The sequence below is a fragment of the Amia ocellicauda genome, chromosome 2 (assembly GCF_036373705.1).
Source record: "Amia ocellicauda isolate fAmiCal2 chromosome 2, fAmiCal2.hap1, whole genome shotgun sequence".
Classification (NCBI taxonomy): domain Eukaryota; kingdom Metazoa; phylum Chordata; class Actinopteri; order Amiiformes; family Amiidae; genus Amia; species Amia ocellicauda.
In genome coordinates, this window is record NC_089851.1 from 21,644,526 (window position 1) to 21,667,003 (window position 22,478).

General features: G+C 36.1%; 3 protein-coding genes across 4 annotated transcripts; 2 read left to right on the top strand and 1 right to left on the bottom strand.

The window, feature by feature from the left end:
* Positions 1-5,537: 5,537 nt before the first annotated feature.
* Positions 5,538-10,685, bottom strand: eloca (elongin C paralog a). 2 transcript variants are annotated; one of them, XM_066721119.1, is made up of 5 exons: positions 10,581-10,650; positions 9,845-9,906; positions 8,401-8,438; positions 8,015-8,158; positions 5,538-7,480 (listed from the first exon to the last, which is right to left on the bottom strand). In XM_066721119.1, the coding sequence occupies exons 3-5, from the start codon at positions 8,402-8,404 to the stop codon at positions 7,290-7,292; spliced, it is 339 nt and encodes a 112-aa protein (XP_066577216.1). In that variant the 5' UTR covers positions 8,405-8,438; positions 9,845-9,906; positions 10,581-10,650; the 3' UTR covers positions 5,538-7,289. The 2 variants fall into 2 exon arrangements, with proteins under 2 accessions (XP_066577216.1, XP_066577209.1); XM_066721112.1 differs by lacking the exon at positions 9,845-9,906 and having other exon boundaries at positions 10,581-10,685.
* Positions 10,686-11,286: 601 nt separating this feature from the next.
* Positions 11,287-12,894, top strand: tmem70 (transmembrane protein 70). Its single transcript, XM_066689737.1, has 3 exons — positions 11,287-11,685; positions 11,975-12,083; positions 12,267-12,894. The coding sequence occupies exons 1-3, from the start codon at positions 11,287-11,289 to the stop codon at positions 12,692-12,694; spliced, it is 936 nt and encodes a 311-aa protein (XP_066545834.1). The 3' UTR covers positions 12,695-12,894.
* A 652-nt stretch (positions 12,895-13,546) lies between these two features.
* Positions 13,547-18,378, top strand: ly96 (lymphocyte antigen 96). The gene is made up of 5 exons (XM_066721128.1): positions 13,547-13,698; positions 14,156-14,242; positions 14,725-14,853; positions 16,432-16,484; positions 17,622-18,378. The coding sequence occupies exons 1-5, from the start codon at positions 13,596-13,598 to the stop codon at positions 17,712-17,714; spliced, it is 465 nt and encodes a 154-aa protein (XP_066577225.1). The 5' UTR covers positions 13,547-13,595; the 3' UTR covers positions 17,715-18,378.
* The last annotated feature ends 4,100 nt before the right edge of the window (positions 18,379-22,478 follow it).

Genomic DNA, 22,478 nt, shown 5'->3' on the forward strand with positions numbered 1-22,478 from the left:
GGGCGATTGCGCGGCGGCTGGGCTGTGATGGGTTATCTAATGAAGTTTTCCGTCCTGGAGTAGCTGAAAGGAATGGAGATGGATAGTTTGGCGTTATGCAAGATGTGAGGACATTCCCCGTGATCAGATGTATAAAATAAATTGAGAGAAACTGTACATCAGAATTTGTATTCGCATTAATATTGTATAAGTAGCTGTTGCCTAATGCAAGCGCCATCCACGCTTGGTACACGCTCTCAAAAAGCGGAGTATTGGCCAGTTCATTATTCAGTTTCCTTTTTTTTGTATATATATATTACCATGTTCTACCATACAGTGTATTTTCTGTGCTTTTTGAATTATTATTTATATATAAAGATGAACAAAATGATCAGAATTTTTTGAGTTAGATGGGAAAATGAAAAGAAGCCAATGTAAATTCTGCTCTAAATCCAGGTTACTCAACATACTGCCAACACTCAAGTGTAAGAAAAATTAACAGAGAAGCAATTCACACACAAGAAAATACTTATCTTATGGGCTTGGCCAGAAAAAGGAGCAATTTATTAGAAATAATCGATAATGATTTGTTATCTTTGTATGCTAATCCATTCTTTTGAAAAGGATGGCTGCCTGTTGTATGAACTGGTCACTGACATTTTGGAATTGTATTGCTTCTATTTTCTTAAAATCAAATAATAAATATGGGAACTTAAAAATCACTGCACACTTACAAACCATCACTATTTCATTTGTGTGGTAGCTCCTAGTTCCTGTATCCACTTTTAAAATGGCCTTTTAAATCGTGTCTTTACATATGGATAGTCCTGCTCTAGATATTTTAGACTGAGAGTAAAATCAAACTGTAATAAACCATTAAAGGTGTGTGACAGAATGCTTTGAGTTTGTAACCGAGATTTGTAGGTTTTATTTTATTTCTTTTACAGTAAAATAGCAGAGACTTCATTTTGTCCAGTGGTCCTTTAATAGACAATGTACGATACAATACAATTAATTCAAGATGAAAATATATGGTGCGTGACAACTTTCAAATATAAGCACCCACTTCTCAACTTTGCTACCAATAGATTTTATTCTAACATCTCTTCAGCATAACACAGCTAATGGGTCAGGGGAAATAATTTACATATCCATGGTTAAGCCCTTTTCAGAAAGAAAGACATTTTAACCCATCCAGGGCATAATGGTTTTATTATTGTTTCAATTTGAGGTGGTGCCTGATGGTGGGAGGGGGGCAGATATAGTTAAAAATAAACATAATTAGTATTTAATCAGTCTTACCAGTTTTTGACTTTTAAAGCAAAATGACATTTCTCTAATATACATATATACAAACACAAATAACAATAATATTAAAATCCTTTGCTAACATATGTTGTTTTATTTCCTGATTGTTTGTATAAGTATTTACAGGCATTGTTTTTCTATGGTTTAGATTTGTATATGGTTTATTCTCTGTTTTTAAAAAGAGTTTTGAAACCACTGATTTTAAAGGTACTACATCAATTTCAATTGTTGTCATGGCATTTAAAAGGCAAGACACACAAGTGAAAGCAAGTGCTGTGGATAACTCTTAACCTGTGGGTGTTAGAAATAAAAAAAATACATACATATTTAAAGGGTATATCCAGGTTGATGTTGAGGATCACACAGGACTATCGACTTTCATCCAGAGCAACAAACGGAGAAGAAAAACTACTAACTGTCATCTGGGAGTACCATATGCACCAACTATACAACAGTAGTTCTTTGATCTTTGTCTTGCCCATGTCCTAAGTGATGCTTTGAAAGTTTGCTAACCTGAGAAAGAGGGATTTGTTTTGGGAAGACTCTCACTGTAGTTAATTGTTCTTCTATATTGATCATCTTCAAATAATTATGAAAAAAAACCACATCAACAAATTTTATAATCCATAGAGATGTATTGTTTCCCTTATGGTATGCTTTTCAGTTCACATCAAGATTTCTCCTGTCACCCCCAAGTACATTCATGTATCTGCTATATTTGTGTTCCATTCTGGGTGATTGGACTTTCATACACAGATCAATTGTATGTTTGCTTGATATATCACAGCATTTTGAGATGGTTGTAAATGAATTGCAGTGGAATGGACCAAACTGTGTAGCTATTAGCACCAGTAATACCAGAAGTTAAACTTGTCTGACAGAGGATTACTATTTACCGTCCAATGAACAGTTAATCTTTATAGACAGGGACCTGCTCTGTGCCAGGTGGGAGAGAAAATGCAGTGATAAAACATTGTTCTGTGTTAGGTGGGTGACTCATGGACTCATGAATAATGCTCCTTTAAAGACATAGAAAAAGTTCAACTCTTAAGTTGTTATAGATTTCAAACTCAACCCTGACCATTTAGAATTATTGAGCTAGCCCCCAAATATCATACGTTTCTTCAGCTTTTAAACAAAAGTTAACTTTTATTTCAACCTTTTAAGTTTCCCTTGGTTCTTAGCCTTAGTTTTTCTGCTTGACCTTTCTTGTAAGTTTAGAATTACTACAGCTGTATTATTCACTATGACATATTTGTTCTTCTCATTTAATAAAACAGCATATATTCATGCTGAGCAGTATTATTGCATCTAGACTCTTTCTACTAATCCATTTCATAATGACCTTAAAAGGTCATATACCACTGCTATTGCCAAGAGTCTCTGGGTGAGTGCCAGTTCTGCTGTAGAGATCATGGTTTAAAGGATTTTGTGCCTGATTTTATTTTCTGAGGAAACAGCACTATAAAGAGATTCATTGAGAGAGATATCTTTCAATTAACGTTGTTATCTTTTGCAAATGTTGTTTCTGGTTATATAACTGTAACATATACAATGTTCATTAATATACTTAATAATTATATGTATATAATTAAGTATATTAATTAACATTCTCTTATATGAACAGTGAGGAGAAAAAGTATTTGATCCCCTGCTGATTTTACGTTTGCCCACTGACAAAGAAAGGATCAGTCTATAATTTTAATGGTAGGTGTATTTTAACAGTGAGAGACAGAATAACAACAACAAAATCCAGAAAAACGCATTTCAAAAAAGTTATAAATTGATTTGCATGTTAATGAGGGAAATAAGTATTTGATCCCCTATCAATCAGCAAGATTTCTGGCTCCCAGGTGTCTTTATACAGGTAACGAGCTGAGATTAGGAGCACTCTCTTAAAGGGACTGCTCCTAATCTCAGCTCGTTACCTGTATAAAAGACACCTGTCCACAGAAGCAATCAATCAATCAGATTCCAAACTCTCCACCATGACCAAGACCAAAGAGCTGTCCAAGGATGTCAGGGACAAGATTGTAGACCTACACAAGGCTGGATTGGGCTACAAGACCATCACCAAGCAGCTTGGTGAGAAGGTGACAACAGTTGGTGCGAATATTCACAAATGGAAGAAACACAAAATAACTGTCAGTCTCCCTCGGTCTGGGGCTCCATGCAAGATCTCACCTCGTGGAGTTTCAATGATCATGAGAGCGGTGAGGAATCAGCCCAGAACTACACGGGAGGATCTTGTTAATGATCTCAAGGCAGCTGGGACCATAGTAACCAAGAAAACAATTGGTAACACACTACGCCGTGAAGGACTGAAATCCTGCAGCGCCCGCAAGGTCCCCCTGCTCAAGAAAGCACATGTACAGGCCCGTCTGAAGTTTGCCAATGAACATCTGAATGATTCAGAGGAGAACTGGGTGAAAGTGTTGTGGTCAGATGAGACCAAAATTGAGCTCTTTGGCATCAACTCAACTCGCCATGTTTGGAGGAGGAGGAATGACCCCAAGATCACCTTCCCCACCGTCAAACATGGAGGTGGAAACATTATGCTTTGGGGGTGTTTTTCTGCTAAGGGGACAGGACAACTGCACCGCATCAAAGGGACGATGGACGGGGCCATGTACCATCAAATCTTGGGTGAGAACCTCCTTCCCTCAGCCAGGGCATTGAAAATGGGTCGTGGATGGGTATTCCAGCATGACAATGACCCAAAACACACAGCCAAGGCAACAAAGGAGTGGCTCAAGAAGAAGCACATTAAGGTCCTGGAGTGGCCTAGCCAGCCTCCAGACCTTAATCCCATAGAAAATCTGTGGAGGGAGCTGAAGGTTCGAGTTGCCAAACGTCAGCCTCAAAACCTTAATGACTTGGAGAGGATCTGCAAAGAGGAGGGGGACAAAATCCCTCCTGAGATGTGTGCAAACCTGGTGGCCAACTACAAGAAACGTCTGACCTCTGTGATTGCCAACAAGGGTTTTGCCACCAAGTACTAAGTCGAAGGGGTCAAGTACTTATTTCCCTCATTAACATGCAAATCAATTTATAACTTTTTTGAAATGCGTTTTTCTGGATTTTTTTGTTGTTATTCTGTCTCTCACTGTTAAAATACACCTACCATTAAAATTATAGACTGATCATTTCTTTGTCAGTGGGCAAACGTACAAAATCAGCAGGGGATCAAATACTTTTTTCCCCTCACTGTATATATTTCCACCCAATTGAATTTAAGAGTCTCATGCCAGAGGACATTAATGGGTTCAATTAAAAATATATATTAATATTAAAGTAATATATTTTTATCTGTCAGTAATTTATACAATCATAACAGTAGCTGAGACTTAGATTAAATGATTTACACTTGAAGTATACTTGAGATAACCAGATGTTTTTTTTTTGTGTGCAAACACCAGCTATTTAAAATGGTTGCAATATTTGCTCAAATAAATTAAGTGGGTTAATTAATTGTAGTCAATTATTATATTTTGCAGAAAATACTCTTAGAAAAATAATACTTTTTTAAAAATATTTGCATTTATGTAAATTTAAGTTTGCTAACAGCTTAGGGACATGCATTTTTATATTTTATCAAGTACCCTAATTACTTTTTTTAAACCTTGTACAGTAGCTAAATTAAAACTCACTAATGTGGAAATGTCCTACACTGTGGAGCACTTTGATTTCATTAGATCATTAATTTGGATAGAGAATAAAGAACAAGACAATTAATATTTAGTGCAGATATGTTCACCCCATTTATACATCCATTTTCAATAACCCTCTTCATCAGGTACAGGGTCACAGTAAGTCTAAAATGTAGTGTACATTCAGTTCATGTCAAATCTTATCTCAGTTATGCTGTGTTGAGATTAGTGGAAGGGTTCCTGCTTCTCTCTCATATAGTAATTTCCTTTTACTGTCTCACAGCACTGGAGCAGCCCCTACTGGCCATTCCTACTGAGCTCAACCTTAGTGGACTAGACACGAGAATAGTAAGATGTGCCATTTTAAGTTAGTGGAGAGAAAGTCCAAAAGGACATCAGAAAATTCTGATACATGGACCATGTCTGAGTGGTTTGCAATGGTGAGATGATACCTAGTTTAATAATGTATTAAGGAAAATGAGGGTAGTATTTGATAAAAGCATTCTCCCTGTGGAAGAATAAAGAAAATACCCTGGTACTTCTCTCAGAGCCTTTGCTTCTTGCTCCCTTGACATATAAAATGTGTAACAGACCCAAGAGGAAATTTGAGCTGAAGTTATTTTTAATTAACAATTTTAACAGAAACTACATCACAGGCACAGGTTTTGACTGAAGTATTATTAATACAAAATATAACTAATAACACATTCTACAATAAATTCTAGAACAATGCACTTCTCATCTTTTTTTGTTTTGTTTTGTTTACATGGAAATCATATTCTTTTTGTGCTTGCAATAGCCCTATTCCTTTTAGGAACTGAACACATTTGAATTTGGTGATATACATTTGATCAACTGTAAATAAGAAACACATTTCTGAAACAAAATGTGGGGAAAGGCAGAAAGCTATAATCTGCAGAAGTAGGAGAACAAATGAAAAACGTCCAAAATAATTACACTTATATGGAAAAATACTAAAAATTTAAATATTCCTCAGATTTGTTTAGTCATAAATATTTGAACAGAAGTGAATTCAAGCCATATAGTATGGATGTGTTTTTGTAAGTTCTGTGATAGTATTGTAAAATAAAAAATGAGGACCATGTTTCAGAGCAGTTCTAAATGTTGAAAGTCATGCAGTCTTTGTGATAAGTTTTTAAAATATTAGTCATTCATACACTTTACAGATTTGATTTAGTTTGCAATGCTTCTCCAAAAAGCAGAAATGCTGCGAGAGATTTAAAAGCAGAGTAAGACTCAAGATTAAAATATTGAAGTAGTTTCACAAAAACACTTTCACAAGACCACTGACAAATCAAGCAAAATAAACATAGAAAATCCAATAATTCTATGTATATATTGATCTCTTTCAAAAATACACATCGTTGTTGTTTAGTTATGAATTCAAATTTTTAAATTTTATTTTTACCTTCAATGGTAAAAAAGCTATATAAGTATTGGCTCAATACATGGGACTCAATTTATGAGTTTGCTACAATATAAATATTTTTTGGTATTACTCAGGGGAAGAGAGAGAGATAAACATGCATCTACAAGTAATAATGGGTGAAAGCCAAAAGCTCACTGGATTAAAAACAAGTCTGGTATCCATGATAATGTACAAGATATCAAATCACAAATAAATGAATCAGCTCACAAATGAGCCACCCATCATATTAATCCTGAATAAAATCTGAGTAACCTGATAATTAACATTTTTACCAATGACTTTAATGATCTACTTGTATTGTATTTCCAGAGGATGAAGTTATAAGAACACGTGTTCACATGGATTGCAAAGGCAAATGTGTTTTACAATTTCTCTGTAAATAACCCTGTAATTATCATTAAGGATTAAAACTACTTTGAATTAACAGTCAAGAAAACATGATTAGACGACCAAAATTCACCTAACAAAATATATAATAGCAGAAATTTGCAAAAGGTTTGATAATTTCTGTATTATGTTTACTTATAAATATGCATTACCTACATACATTTAAAAAAAAAAAAAAAAAAAAAAATGTACTCCATGTATGTCTACATCTGATCCTAATGCAGTAAGGTTTATTACAGATATATTAAAAGATCTGAAGAGTCTGGTACAGCCAAATCAGTTTATTATAATAAAGTGTAACTCTTGTCTATTACAAGATAAAATAATGAAAGACAGCTTTAGAGAAAATATATAGAACAGCAAAGAGTGAGAGGAAAAAAAGCAACTTTCAGATTTTACACTCATTCCAGATTATGTTTCAAATGGTATCTGAAATACTCATATGGCAAACAAAGTTAAATACTCAAACAAAATAACCTAAAATTTTAGGTTTTTTATATAATTTATTAATTCCTTTAACAATCTAAGAAGTTTGCAGCCATCAGGAGTTCCAGTGCAATCTCTGGTGCAATGGGGAATTCCGGGATTTCCGTTGAACTGTTGGTGTAGCGAACTTTATAGGTAAAGTACATGCACACTTTTGAAAGGACGTGAGATGGAATCTCCCTGAAATTAACCTCATTGGTTTCATTTTCAGCAAACTGGCCTGTAAAAGACAAGAAAACATGGGTAAATTAAGTGATTTTTAAAAACTATCATGTTTAAAGCAATATATACAAATTGTCCTTCATTATGCCTACTTATAAATCACAATCATGAAGTACACATTCTTTTTCTATTATCTAAGCAGATAAGACACAAATCACACCTCTCTAACAAGACTATTTTTCTGGTGTACATTAACACCTCAGACGCACATTGATACAGAGGCTGTTAGACATGCACTCATCTGCCCATTGAGTGATGGATGACACTACATACACACACACATTTATATAAAAAATTCCATGCTATGGATTCAGTTAGTTTATCAATGGGACAGGATTCTCAGGTTTTTTGATGACTTGTGAAATGGTTGCAGATTGATAATATTCAAGGTTGTCTGAAGACAACATCCAAGAAAAGATTTAAACTTGGTAGTAAAGTTACATTTTTTAAATGTATTAGTCTGATCTATATCCTGTTACTTGATGTACATTCTGTGTCCCAGAATACTGAGCTGTTAGAAACAATCACTCACCAGGGCCACTCAACATAGCTTTGATGGTGCCAGAGGTCAGGGCATGCTCTCTCTTCACAATGAACTCATGGCCATCTGAGGAGATCAGCTTCACATACATAGCATCAGGGCCTTCACAGCCACCATAGGTCTTCTCCTCCCCATCTGAAAGTCAATTAAAAGCAAGAGAAACATTTGATTCACTTTGAATAAATAAATAATTGAATTGTTTAGAAAATATATCTGACTGGACTGTAGTGTCCATGGAGCAGAGGCTTCTCATTTAAACTCATTAAAACTCTGTAATCTTAGCCATCATGTGTCCAAATGATTTGCTAAAATAATGAATACCTGATATTAGAGCAATGTTGAATTCACACTATTGTTTATAAAACTAATGTACTTACCCATTGTTTCTTTAGATGAAGCTACCTTTCTTTTACTCCTGTAAAGTACAAGTATCACATGAATACGAGAACACATTGCAACATTAAAATAGTAGGCTGTCTGAACGGAGGTTTGACATTTAGCCCAGTTTTATTTACAAGCTATTTACAGAAACAATACTGAAATTAAAGTAGTAAGTCCAATGTCATGACTGAAGTACAGACATTAATGCATATTTAATATACATGTACATGCATACAAGTTAATAGATAGAAACTGTTAAAACAAGTTGTAGGTAATTTAGAGAAGTGGAACCAAGTAAGAAATACATGGTGCCAGGCTACTGATAGATACTCATGTGGGACCCCTACAAAGCCAGTCCTGCTGTCTATTATGCAGTGCCATTATGATACAAACTATTATATATCCACCAATAAAGTAAAAAATAACAGCAACCTAAGCAAATGCAAAATGTTAAATGCCAAGAGTAAATTAGACAAATTATAAAACCTCTTAGAAGTAGGTGATTTCTTTGGTCCTTTGTGGCAGGACGTATAGCAAAAATATGAAATACAGACCACTGCACTTTCCAACCTAAAATAAAGATGTTAATACATACATTGAATGATGTCTATGTAATTATCAAATGTAAATGTAATTGTTATGGATGGCAGGATTTCTGTATAAACTACCCAAATGATTATTCAACAGATATTTTTAAAACCAATTATAGCTAGGTCCCTGCACCCAAGTTATTCCCATTTAAATATTTCCCCTTTTAACAGCGTCCTTCTAAGTCAAGACTCTCCAAACAGCTTTCAAAAGCTGGACATTGAGAAGAGACAGCCTGATACTTTGAAAACTGCTCCAAAGAGCAAGGAGAAAGCCTAACAGGGATGAAAATGTGTTGTTTTCAGCATCAAGAGGAAAAAGTACTGGTGTAGAAAAGTAACTATCACTACTAACAGTATACATGGAAACAAAACATGTAGGCCAAGGCTTTATATGTATTTGGGTGGTCCATCTAGTGAAGTGTAGCTGATAAAGACTCCTGAAGTTGCCATTCAGTGTTATCTAATTTTGCAATAATGTGGGGAATTTTTCCGATTGAACGATGGTTAGAGTAAAGAATGCTACGTATTTTTTTTTCTCCCGTCATTACTTGACCTATGCCTACCTAAATAACATTTTAGCCATCCTTAACAAAAGCTATATACCATAATGTTGGGAATCTGATCATCATAATGTAACCATAGATAATGGTAATAATTATACATAATTATACATAAACAGATTTGTAGGTATCCATAACATTTTACCTGTGGGGAGAAATGGATTGTAAAGAGTCGTTTTGCAGCTTAAAGAAACAAGGAAGCTGCATCTACAAACAATAGCTGAATCATCTAGGATTCTATATAGAAGGAGTTAATATAGTAGTAGGTCTGAAGTTAAAGGCCTACTGACCTGCTCAAAAGCTAGCCTGCTTCACTTCAGTTTTATTCGCTTATGTAGGATGTAGAGGATTTCTGTAAAAGCACCCTATTGATTAAGTTATTGTTGCAATATATACAGAATGGTTTGTTAATGTTATATATATATATATATACACACACACACACACACACACACAAGCCTATAGAAAAGAAGCTATAGATTTAAACAACTGGAAATATCTTTGGAAGGCCTTCATACAGCAGTGGATCAATAAGGGTTGTTGCTGTTGCTGCAGCAGCAATATATACAGTATTATTTCTTAATCATCCATCTATATGTGTGTGTATACATACATACATATACATACACACACACACAATATATATATATATATATATATATATATATATATATATATAAAGGCTAAAATTTAAATCCAGCCTTGTAATTGTTGCAGCTACATACATAGTCACGCAATTCTAGGCAAAATAAAACCAACATGCTGGTACACAAACAGACAGGCCTGGATGTCGTGCAGAGCGGCCGCTGCAGGTGCAGTTTAGTTACAGGGGGTTAGGCACAGCTGACAACACATACAAACGAGGCCCTGATTTGCACAGCAACACAACATTGGGGCTTATTAAAAAGGAGTTGCCCAGTTTATTATTTACGAATAGCTGAACATTAAGCTTAACATACAACACGAAAACAGATTTAATAAGTTCCTAAAAGACAACATGTAATTATTATTATTTTGGTCGCTTACCTGCAGCCCTGATGCGGCGGATCTGATCTGCGAGCCGTCTCTACCGGAAGCGCCGTTCACTTCCGCGGTGACGCAAAGGTTAGAGCGAGACAAAGAGCGACAGACATAAACCCGTATTACTTAGATTATACGCGCACAGCCAACTGTGCTTTATATATGCGGGCCTGTGTGTGTGTGTGTGTGTGTGTGTATATATATATATATATATATATATATATATATATATATATATATATATATATATACACACACACGTCTTAAATAGAAGAATTGGGAATTACACTCTTACGCTTTATTTAACAATATACATTTTATTTTTTAGGATTAGGATTTTTAGGATTAGAAGTATATAGTGGGGGCAGTTTTGTTTTATTACTAGGTCTGACACACACAAAACATTGAAACCTTGATTTAAGGAACATCTGATGATGATAATAATAATAATAATAATAATAATTAATAGGAAATCTGTATTAATTGATATGCATTTCAATGTATGACAGGGTGCACGATCTACTTTGTAAATGTGGGTATATTTTTAATAACTAAACCAAAGGTACATTCTTTAATGCGTGTTATAATCTTTTATATATATATATATATATATATATATATATATATATATATGTGTGTGTGTGTGTGTGTGTGTGTGTGTTTGCAGTTCAATTGATTTGTAGGCAAGTCCATAGGACCACAACGCGCATCAATGGCAATGTACTCATATATAGCAGTGCACACAGTGCTTTGTGTCCCCGGCGGATACAGTGTGACGCACACGCTGCGTGGAGCCAACGCGCCCTCCTATTGGCTGCCTGCTCCACTTCCGGGAGCTCTGGTCAGGCGCTGTATAACCTTTAGCGGAGTTCATATTGGGTTGCACAGGTTTCTATACAGCTGCCAGATTCACAACATGTTACGTTTTGTTTGGGAAGCCACACTGGGTCTGTATCGATTTCCAGGACTTCGGCAAGTGGTCGCCAAAGCTGCTCACCAGAGAGCGCAGTTACTGGCCCGGTGCTCCGCCGCGCAGACGCAGTTGTGCGGGTCTGGGGGTTTGCACAGAGCGGCAGGAAGAGCGTTTTCCACTAATAATCACATTGATAAGGTAATTTCTATTTTGTCCACTGGTAGCTGTCTTTCCCTAGATAGATGCAACTGACATGAGAAACGAAATGCTTTGCTTTGAACGGAGGTGCATGCAAGAAAAACATCTGATCGTGAATTATCCATTATTAACTCTGCCCAGGGTAGGGTGCCATAACATGACACGAGTCTTGATAGATGCGTGGCTTTTTATCATATCAAGTCTTTATCATGCAGTTCACAGTAATTATAATTCAGCACGCCCACTGAGACTGAACAGAGATGATGTGTTTATGTATGTCTTTGAATAGGTGCCGTTTTCGTACCAGAATTCACAGACCTATTCCAGCTCATCCAGTGCAAGACCGCCTGTTGAAGGGGAACTTATTTATACTGGAAACCTGTCAAATGCTGTGTTTGGTATGACTTTTTTTGTACATTTTATTGTTTTTCTTAGTGAGAAGCTTCCTGTTTCTAACTTACCCAAAATTTCCATTTTCACCAAACCATATACTGTAACCATATACAGACTTAAAAATTATGACTAATTAGAAATGATTCACTCTTATTAAGATAATATTAAATATGACATTTTCTTTGCAGGGGTGAAATTGTTTTCCTATGGCAGCAGCCTATTCAACCTGTGTGTGGTGCCCGCCATCTGTCTCAAAACAGGCTTTGAGTTTGGGAATGTTGCCTTACAATTGGCAGGATTCAGTGTCCTTTGTGTCTTCACCTTCATAACACCTGTGCTGCTGCACCTCTTCAGCAAACGTTACGTGGTACGTTTGTATCACAACGCAGACACGGACACCTACACGGCTGTGACATACAATGTGCTTCTGTTGGAGAAAAAGACTGTGTTCCATCAGAAGGATGTGAAGATTCCTGACGTGAGCAAGATGTTCACAACCTTTTATGCCAACAGAAAAGCAATGATTGTTAATCCCATGCTTTTCACAGTGCAGAATGACTATCATCACCTAATGGGCTATGACCAACCATATTCATTTGACATGGAAGATAACTAACCTGCATAAAAGCAAAGAGAGTTTGAAAGATAATTCATATTTATCAGGGGAATCAATTTAAAGTATTTCTCTAACCTTAAGTAAAAATACATTTGTTAAATAGACTTCTGATATTGCAATACTGATATTGCAATACTCATTATTCTCACATTGTACATTTGTTGTGATATTCGATACAAGAATAAACATGTTTCAGTTTGCTTCTTATTTGTTGTCTACTTACTTTAAATTAAAATCCAAACTATATTATTTTATTGTTGAGTCTGTTTTACAGTTCTTGAAGTATAAGTTTGTGATTTAGCTTTGTGATTATTTTGGAATTTTGATAATTTAGTAACCTGTATTAAACTTGCATTCTTCAGTGTCATTATTTTCATATTTAGAGCCTGGTTTTAAATAAACAATATTCATTTTAGAAAATGATAAAACAAAACAAAAATCCTTGTCCTTAAATGTTCAGATGCTGTTGCCTGTTAGTGAACAATACATTTTTGATTTTTGTTTCTTATTACCTGGTACTTTATCAACCACTCTTTTAAACCAACAATCTGATATACATGAGAAACAGAATTGATTTCCATTTAATTTACATTAATGCCATATGTGGACTATAATCAACTAGGGATCACAAAAGCAGGATTAGTCTAAGCATGTAACATGTATGAAATTATCACTAAGGAGGAGCCCACAACAAAAAATGTTAAGACTGCCAAAACAAAAAATGATTTCTTCCAAAATATGCTTACATGTTTGAGGGAATGACATATTTATTCTTTCTGTGGCAAAATTCATGTTGCCTGGAAGCAGTAGTGTTTTACGTCACAGGATAGAGGAAGTATGGAAATGCAGAACCAAAAGCAAAATCTGAAGCAGTAGATAATAGTTACGTCTTGTCTCTGAAATGTTTCACATTGTAATTTTGTTTCTTATAACACTATGTGTTCAGGGAGAGAGACATTTACTTTGCTCCTCAGAAATGAGTGAAATATGGTACTCCTACTCTGGTAAGTTCATTTTCAAGGCTTTATTTAGTCCCTGATCCGTTTTGTAGTGATTTTAATGTTTAAAAGACTTCATTAGATGTATGAACCTGACCATATCTATCAATGACTTACTGAAATTGGTTATTGGCTGATGTACCTTGAAATAGTTATCAGATATTTTGATACAGTACATAGGAAGTACAATATTAGTGAGTAAAGGAGCTTTCCACATCATGTGTATGTTTTACAGTTGATAAATTAGATAAACTACTAAATAACCTGTTATGTCCTTGTCCAAATTATGAACAATGCCAAGGAAAATTATTTCTACTTCATTTGAACACAAGGACATTGTTCTTGTTCCAATGTGCCCTCCACCAAATATAAATCACTGTAGAAAATGCTCTTGCAACACTTAATCTAAGCAGAATATGTTTTATTGTTCAGTACTCACTTTCACAATAATCTCTATTCACAGGTGGATTTGATGAGGTGTCAGCCACAATTTCACCCTGCTTCTACAGTAGACTTACACAATTCTCAATCAAGTACAAAGCCATCCCACGTAAAGAGATTCTATTTAACTTGAGAAACGTTCATATTTTAGATTAACTTTTTAGTGATGCTCTAGACAATAATTAATCGCACTCACCCAAAAATGTTTAAAGTTCAAATTAAAATGCACTGCAAACATGTATTCATTTTAACATGTAATATTCTGCTTTCTTTCTGCTACCAATAGTCACATTTAATATCCACAAAATGATATGTTTGTTCAAGTCCTATAGAAAACTATATTGAAAGTGTGTTATATCCTATATTGAAGTAGATAGGGTAAATTGCCAGTTTGCAGACTTTTATTCTATCTTATAAATTATAAATAGTCACTGGCAGGTTTTTAACACCATAGTAGGCAAAGCTGATGTAATGGTGTCCAATCAATTCATATGTATTGAAGAAAAACACACCATTGTATGAAATCTTATTGAAATTATTCAACAGAATTAGTTTCTACCAAATTAAACGTGTTGTTTATTGATTTTTCAGGGTTTGACATGGTCAATATTTACTACAATTTTTATATGGTGTATGAAAACCACAAAGTGCTTGAGATGAGTGGATCTGTTTGTGATGAAGCAATTGAGGATCTTACCATTTGTGGAATTCTGAAAGGAGGTAAGTATATTTTAAGCCAGTTGTAGCTGTAACATTACTTTCATATCAAACATCTTGTACTGTATAAATGTAGTGAATGTAGAAAAAGGGTGCCATTGATGTACACTACTGGTCAAAAGTTTTAGAACACCCCCATTTTTACAAATTTTAAGCACAGTTTTTAAGTTCAGTTTCCTACACCATCAAAAGGCGCTTGTAAACTGGAGGAAACTCTGTCAGGAAGAGGTCTGGCAGACCCAGAGCCCCAACAGAATCAGAAGACAAGTTTATGAGAGTCAACAGCTTGCATGATAGGCAGCTTACAGGACAACAGCTTCAAGCACAGCTGAACACTGGTCGAAGTAAGCAAGTCTCAGTCTCAACTGTGAAGAGAAGACTTCGAGCTGCAGGTTTGACAGGTCGAGTGGCAGTAAGAAAGCCATTGCTAAGATGGCAAAATAAGAAAAGAGGCTTGCCTGGACCATGAAGCACCGCCAGTGGACTACTGAAGACTGGAAGAAGGTCTTATGGACCGATGAATCAAAATTTGAAATCTTCAGTTCATCACGCAGGGTTTTTGTACGCCGTCGAGTAGGCGAAAGGATGGTTCCTCAGTGTATGACACCAACTTTCAAACATGGAGGAGGTGATGGTCTGGGGCTCTTTTGCTGGATCCAGAGTCGGCGACTTGCACAGAGTGGCACCCTGAACCAAAACGGCTATCACAGCATTTTGCAGTGCCATGCAATACCCTCTTGTATACGCCTAGTTGGTCAGGGGTTAATCCTACAGCAAGATAATGACCCAAAACATACCTCCAGGCCATGTCAGAACTACCTAAGAGGAAAAGAACAAGACGGTAGGCTTCAAATCATGGAATGGCCAGCACAGTCTGCAGACTTAAACCCCATCGAGCTGGTTTGGGATGAACTGGACAGAAGGGTGAAAGCAAATCAGCCTACAAGTGCAACACATTTGTGGGAACGTCTGCAACAGTTTTGGGAAGAACTTTCCGAACAATATTTGATTTCCATTGTAGAAAGAATACACTGAGACATTAAACTGCATACATTTAAATGAAAACTGGAAAAATTGAGGTATTCTAAAAATGTTGACACGTAGTGTAATTGGTCTGTAATGTTCCACCTTCAGTATGTCTGAAAGCAATACAATTACATCTTTATAGAAGCCAACAAACAATATATAAACCTGGTTGATACACAATTTGAAATTACTCCTCATCACATAATCATAAAGCATAAAAGTAACCAGGAAACAAAAGTCTTAGAAGTGCTGTTCCAGACAATTGTGACTGTGTATAAAACTAACCAAGACATGAGTTCTCAAACCAAGGAGAATAGTTGTATGTGTGTCTTCAACAATCAGCAAAAACTTCATGTTAAAAAATGTATGAATGAACAGTTTACTAATATAATTTTTCCATTAGTTGTGTTCTGGTAATCTTATTCTTGTGTAATTCTGACTGATAGCATTTATATAAAGTATAAATATTTAAAATTGTGCATGAAAAAACAAGTATTTACATCTTTGTTTACACTGTGAGCTTGAATCCATTTTATTTCTCCCACAACCTTTTAGAGACTATTAGTCAAGAAATCTCTGTGTACACTGGACCGTATGAATTGTCACAGGTAAATATTAAAATGTTTTTCACCCCCCCAAAAAAAGATAACTAAAGGATGAAAGCTAGAGTTAACTAAAACTGATCACCCTATACAGGTAATATATTCTTAAGCTTAAACGAAGGAGAATCTATCTTAAACAGCTGTTTTTCTCTAAGTGTGTAGCAATGAAATATACAGGCAAAAATTCTCAAATGCAATTAATGTGAAACTGAAGTGATATATTTTTTATATATACCAATCCATACAAACACATCAAACAAACAAACAGTTACTCACAGTCAGAATTGGTCACTGGAAGGCTCCTGCTGTTAATAGCAACTGATGCAGAATAGCGTCTGCTACAGTTTCCAAAGAGCAGTACACAGTCAGCCATGTGCAGACAGATCTATGTTGTAGAAGTCATCTGGGCAACCCTCAGTTCATCACACATAGGCGACCTCTTGTGGATTCTCAGGCTGCAACAGGTTGAGGTTAGCAATTCTATCTGCATGAAACCTTCAGATTGGTGTAATAGCTGGGCTGTGGGTATTATTAGATTGCAGTGTGTAGAATAACACAGAAAGAAGCCCTTCTGTAGGAGCTATTATTGGAACACCTATCATATCTAACAAGCTTTGATTTTCTCAGACACACGATCTGCGTACAGAAAATGAAACATGAAAAAGTGAAACTCCAAAAAGCATGTGCCATAAATGATATTAATTATAAATCTTCACTGGTACTGTCTGAGAATCTTTAGGCCTTTCAGACTTCATTCCTGTGTCTTTCTAGATGCATAATGATATGATAAATAGAGAGGACCGACTCATGTGCATATACAGTTAGGTCCATAAATATTTGAACAGTGACACATTATTTTTCATACACCTGAAATACAAATATTGATTAGGGTCATTATTATTAATGTTTAGCATTATTAGCTGTCATTATATAATTGGGTTTGCAGGTTGTTTATTCAGTTTCCTGATGGTAATTGCCTAGTCAATGCTATATTTGCAGTGTAATTTAAGCTAGAGAAATGCAGGTTCTGTTTTGTTTTCACCTCATGAGGAAACATAGAAAATATTGTTCAACATGTGTTTTCTTCCATGATAGTGCATTGGAGTTGTAAATATTTGCTTGTTTTGTGCTCTGCTTTTGCAGGGAACCTATGAGGCTGTGATAAAAATCTTTCATATGGGTAACAACATGCAGGAACCATTGTTTACTTCAAATGCCACTGTTTCTATTAAATAGAAAGAGCTGAGTATGACCAAAACTACAGGTTGTTTTATTTTATTTTAATTTAAAATTGTATTCAATGCTGATATTATTTTAAGTATTCTTATTGTTGATATAAAAGGCATTTGGTATTTAAAATGTATTTTACAATTTGCAATGTTCTAGGACAAAAAGCATGAAGTGTTGTCAGCAGGTAAAATCAATGTGTTGATTGTGTAACCAATAAGATGGGAAGGTAGTGGAAACTTTGTGGACAAGAGCATGTTTGTATTACATATATTTCCACATGAAACTATTAAGAAGGATTGGACAAATACTATGGTATACATTTAATTTTTCTAGTCCTATATAATAAAATACCAATACAATTTTATGTTAAATTAGGAACAGATAAAACAAACTGAGGTCTATTTGTGACCAATATTGTAATATTAGAGATATTCCCTTCATATATATTCTGATTTGTTTTTTGGGGTTCTGAGACCATTTCCTTATTTCACATTTCCCAAATTGTCATGGAAATCTGCTGCATTTATGCAAGCACAATTACTAAATTTCACAATATGCTAAACTGCACTAGTTGGAAAGAGACTTCTGCATTGTGTTAAGTAAAGTTTTAACTGTTTTGAAGCTTGTTCACACTAGTGTCACCTAAATTAAATACCTGTCATTTATCATATACTGATATGTTTTGCAGCTTATAAGTCCATCACACTCACTTTCAGCCTGTCGGTTTGCATTTGTAGAGGGGTTTGTCCATGAGCCTGGGGTCTCTTTTCCCTGGAGAACACAGCCCTGCACACACAGTCTCGCATGCTGACAGTGAGCACCACAGTGATCACTCTATGCTGACATGTCGAACCCACCTAGTTCCCTGGTTCCATCACCGTGCCCTATATAGAGCAATCTCCCTACACAGGACTTTTCTGCAGTCTCCTTCTGGATCAGGGAATGTGAATCACAAGGTGTCACAAACAAATTCCTTGTGGTAAACCCTTCTTGTCAGCTTGCAGGTTTTGAGGTTTTTCACAGGTTCAGGACAGGCCGAAGCCCGTGTGCGTGCAATGGAACCTGATGGGGCATTGGAGCAAAACCCTTAAGCACATGTCGAGAAATACAAAGAAGTGCATCATTGAGGAGCGTCCCCTCTACAGACTCAGAGAGCCTCTATGAAGTAGACCAGGAGGCTGTCGCTTGGCTTAAGGGATTTGCATTTACTAAATAAAGTAATCAGCTTAAAAACTTAAAAAAATGTGAACAATTAAACTAATTATACACACCTTACTTAAACAGTTGTATGCACTTGTGATCATGAACATTTCTGTATTTTCAGAACTCTTGCTTCTTTGTTGCATAACTGCAATGTGATAATCAATCTCCAATAGTTCCTACAAGAGACCAGTCTATTTAAGGCAAGAACTATACACTAGGCACCTAGTCATCCACATCAACACCAAAAGGAAATACAGCCAACCAAGGTGAAATAATTGATCTTGGACAAAGTAGCAGATTAGAAAGGAAAATAATACATTTGTCTGAGAAATGAGTGTGCTTGTTGTGGTGCTGACACAATAATTATAAGCTGAGTGTGAAGCATTAAGCAGTGAAGAGTGAGGCATAGTGATGTACTATTATTACATTCACAGTCTACTGTCTGGGCTGTCTTGCCCTGAATCGTCTGCTCACTGACGCAGCTTGCTTCCCTGCCATGGGTAGAGAGCGCCAATCTGGTGGACAGCCTTGTAAGTCTCTCATTAAACAGCAGGCATAGATTTGCTTTGAAAAGGAATCTTGCCCACCTCATTGACTTTACCAGCTACTTAAAATCAAGTTTAACTCTCTCTTTATAAATATATTATTATTAGTGATAATTTGAATAATAATAATTTCCACAATGTATTGATAGTTTTGGCTCAGCAATTTTATAGAACTAGGTTAGACTTTCTTAGATTATCCCATAGTGATTGATTTTGTAGTCAAGGCAACTGTTGCTCTAAGAAATTAACCAACAAGGAATTGGATACTCCTGCATCACAGGCGAAGACCTATGGCAAGCCAAATGATCATTTAGAGATATCTTCAAATGACTTCCTGAATGTTGGCTGAGATTATCACTTCCTGTTTCCTCATTCAGTTACATAGAAATGAATGAACAGTGAACAGGAAGTGATAATCTTGGGCTACATACAGATAATTTGCAGATATCTCAAAATGATTTGCAGATATCTATAAATTATTTAGAGATATCTTGAAATATTTGAAGATTTCTTTAAATAAATTAAAGAAATCTGTAAATTTGGCTTGACATACAGTGAGGGAAAAAAGTATTTGATCCCCTGCTGATTTTGTACGTTTGCCCACTGACAAAGAAATGATCAGTGTATAATTTTCAGCCTGTCGGTTTGCATTTGTAGAGGGGTTTGTCCATGAGCCTGGGGTCTCTTTTCCCTGGAGAACACAGCCCTGCACACACAGTCTCGCATGCTGACAGTGAGCACCACAGTGATCACTCTATGCTGACATGTCGAACCCACCTAGTTCCCTGGTTCCATCACCGTGCCCTATATAGAGCAATCTCCCTACACAGGACTTTTCTGCAGTCTCCTTCTGGATCAGGGAATGTGAATCACAAGGTGTCACAAACAAATTCCTTGTGGTAAACCCTTCTTGTCAGCTTGCAGGTTTTGAGGTTTTTCACAGGTTCAGGACAGGCCGAAGCCCGTGTGCGTGCAATGGAACCTGATGGGGCATTGGAGCAAAACCCTTAAGCACATGTCGAGAAATACAAAGAAGTGCATCATTGAGGAGCGTCCCCTCTACAGACTCAGAGAGCCTCTATGAAGTAGACCAGGAGGCTGTCGCTTGGCTTAAGGGATTTGCATTTACTAAATAAAGTAATCAGCTTAAAAACTTAAAAAAATGTGAACAATTAAACTAATTATACACACCTTACTTAAACAGTTGTATGCACTTGTGATCATGAACATTTCTGTATTTTCAGAACTCTTGCTTCTTTGTTGCATAACTGCAATGTGATAATCAATCTCCAATAGTTCCTACAAGAGACCAGTCTATTTAAGGCAAGAACTATACACTAGGCACCTAGTCATCCACATCAACACCAAAAGGAAATACAGCCAACCAAGGTGAAATAATTGATCTTGGACAAAGTAGCAGATTAGAAAGGAAAATAATACATTTGTCTGAGAAATGAGTGTGCTTGTTGTGGTGCTGACACAATAATTATAAGCTGAGTGTGAAGCATTAAGCAGTGAAGAGTGAGGCATAGTGATGTACTATTATTACATTCACAGTCTACTGTCTGGGCTGTCTTGCCCTGAATCGTCTGCTCACTGACGCAGCTTGCTTCCCTGCCATGGGTAGAGAGCGCCAATCTGGTGGACAGCCTTGTAAGTCTCTCATTAAACAGCAGGCATAGATTTGCTTTGAAAAGGAATCTTGCCCACCTCATTGACTTTACCAGCTACTTAAAATCAAGTTTAACTCTCTCTTTATAAATATATTATTATTAGTGATAATTTGAATAATAATAATTTCCACAATGTATTGATAGTTTTGGCTCAGCAATTTTATAGAACTAGGTTAGACTTTCTTAGATTATCCCATAGTGATTGATTTTGTAGTCAAGGCAACTGTTGCTCTAAGAAATTAACCAACAAGGAATTGGATACTCCTGCATCACAGGCGAAGACCTATGGCAAGCCAAATGATCATTTAGAGATATCTTCAAATGACTTCCTGAATGTTGGCTGAGATTATCACTTCCTGTTTCCTCATTCAGTTACATAGAAATGAATGAACAGTGAACAGGAAGTGATAATCTTGGGCTACATACAGATAATTTGCAGATATCTCAAAATGATTTGCAGATATCTATAAATTATTTAGAGATATCTTGAAATATTTGAAGATTTCTTTAAATAAATTAAAGAAATCTGTAAATTTGGCTTGACATACAGTGAGGGAAAAAAGTATTTGATCCCCTGCTGATTTTGTACGTTTGCCCACTGACAAAGAAATGATCAGTGTATAATTTTCAGCCTGTCGGTTTGCATTTGTAGAGGGGTTTGTCCATGAGCCTGGGGTCTCTTTTCCCTGGAGAACACAGCCCTGCACACACAGTCTCGCATGCTGACAGTGAGCACCACAGTGATCACTCTATGCTGACATGTCGAACCCACCTAGTTCCCTGGTTCCATCACCGTGCCCTATATAGAGCAATCTCCCTACACAGGACTTTTCTGCAGTCTCCTTCTGGATCAGGGAATGTGAATCACAAGGTGTCACAAACAAATTCCTTGTGGTAAACCCTTCTTGTCAGCTTGCAGGTTTTGAGGTTTTTCACAGGTTCAGGACAGGCCGAAGCCCGTGTGCGTGCAATGGAACCTGATGGGGCATTGGAGCAAAACCCTTAAGCACATGTCGAGAAATACAAAGAAGTGCATCATTGAGGAGCGTCCCCTCTACAGACTCAGAGAGCCTCTATGAAGTAGACCAGGAGGCTGTCGCTTGGCTTAAGGGATTTGCATTTACTAAATAAAGTAATCAGCTTAAAAACTTAAAAAAATGTGAACAATTAAACTAATTATACACACCTTACTTAAACAGTTGTATGCACTTGTGATCATGAACATTTCTGTATTTTCAGAACTCTTGCTTCTTTGTTGCATAACTGCAATGTGATAATCAATCTCCAATAGTTCCTACAAGAGACCAGTCTATTTAAGGCAAGAACTATACACTAGGCACCTAGTCATC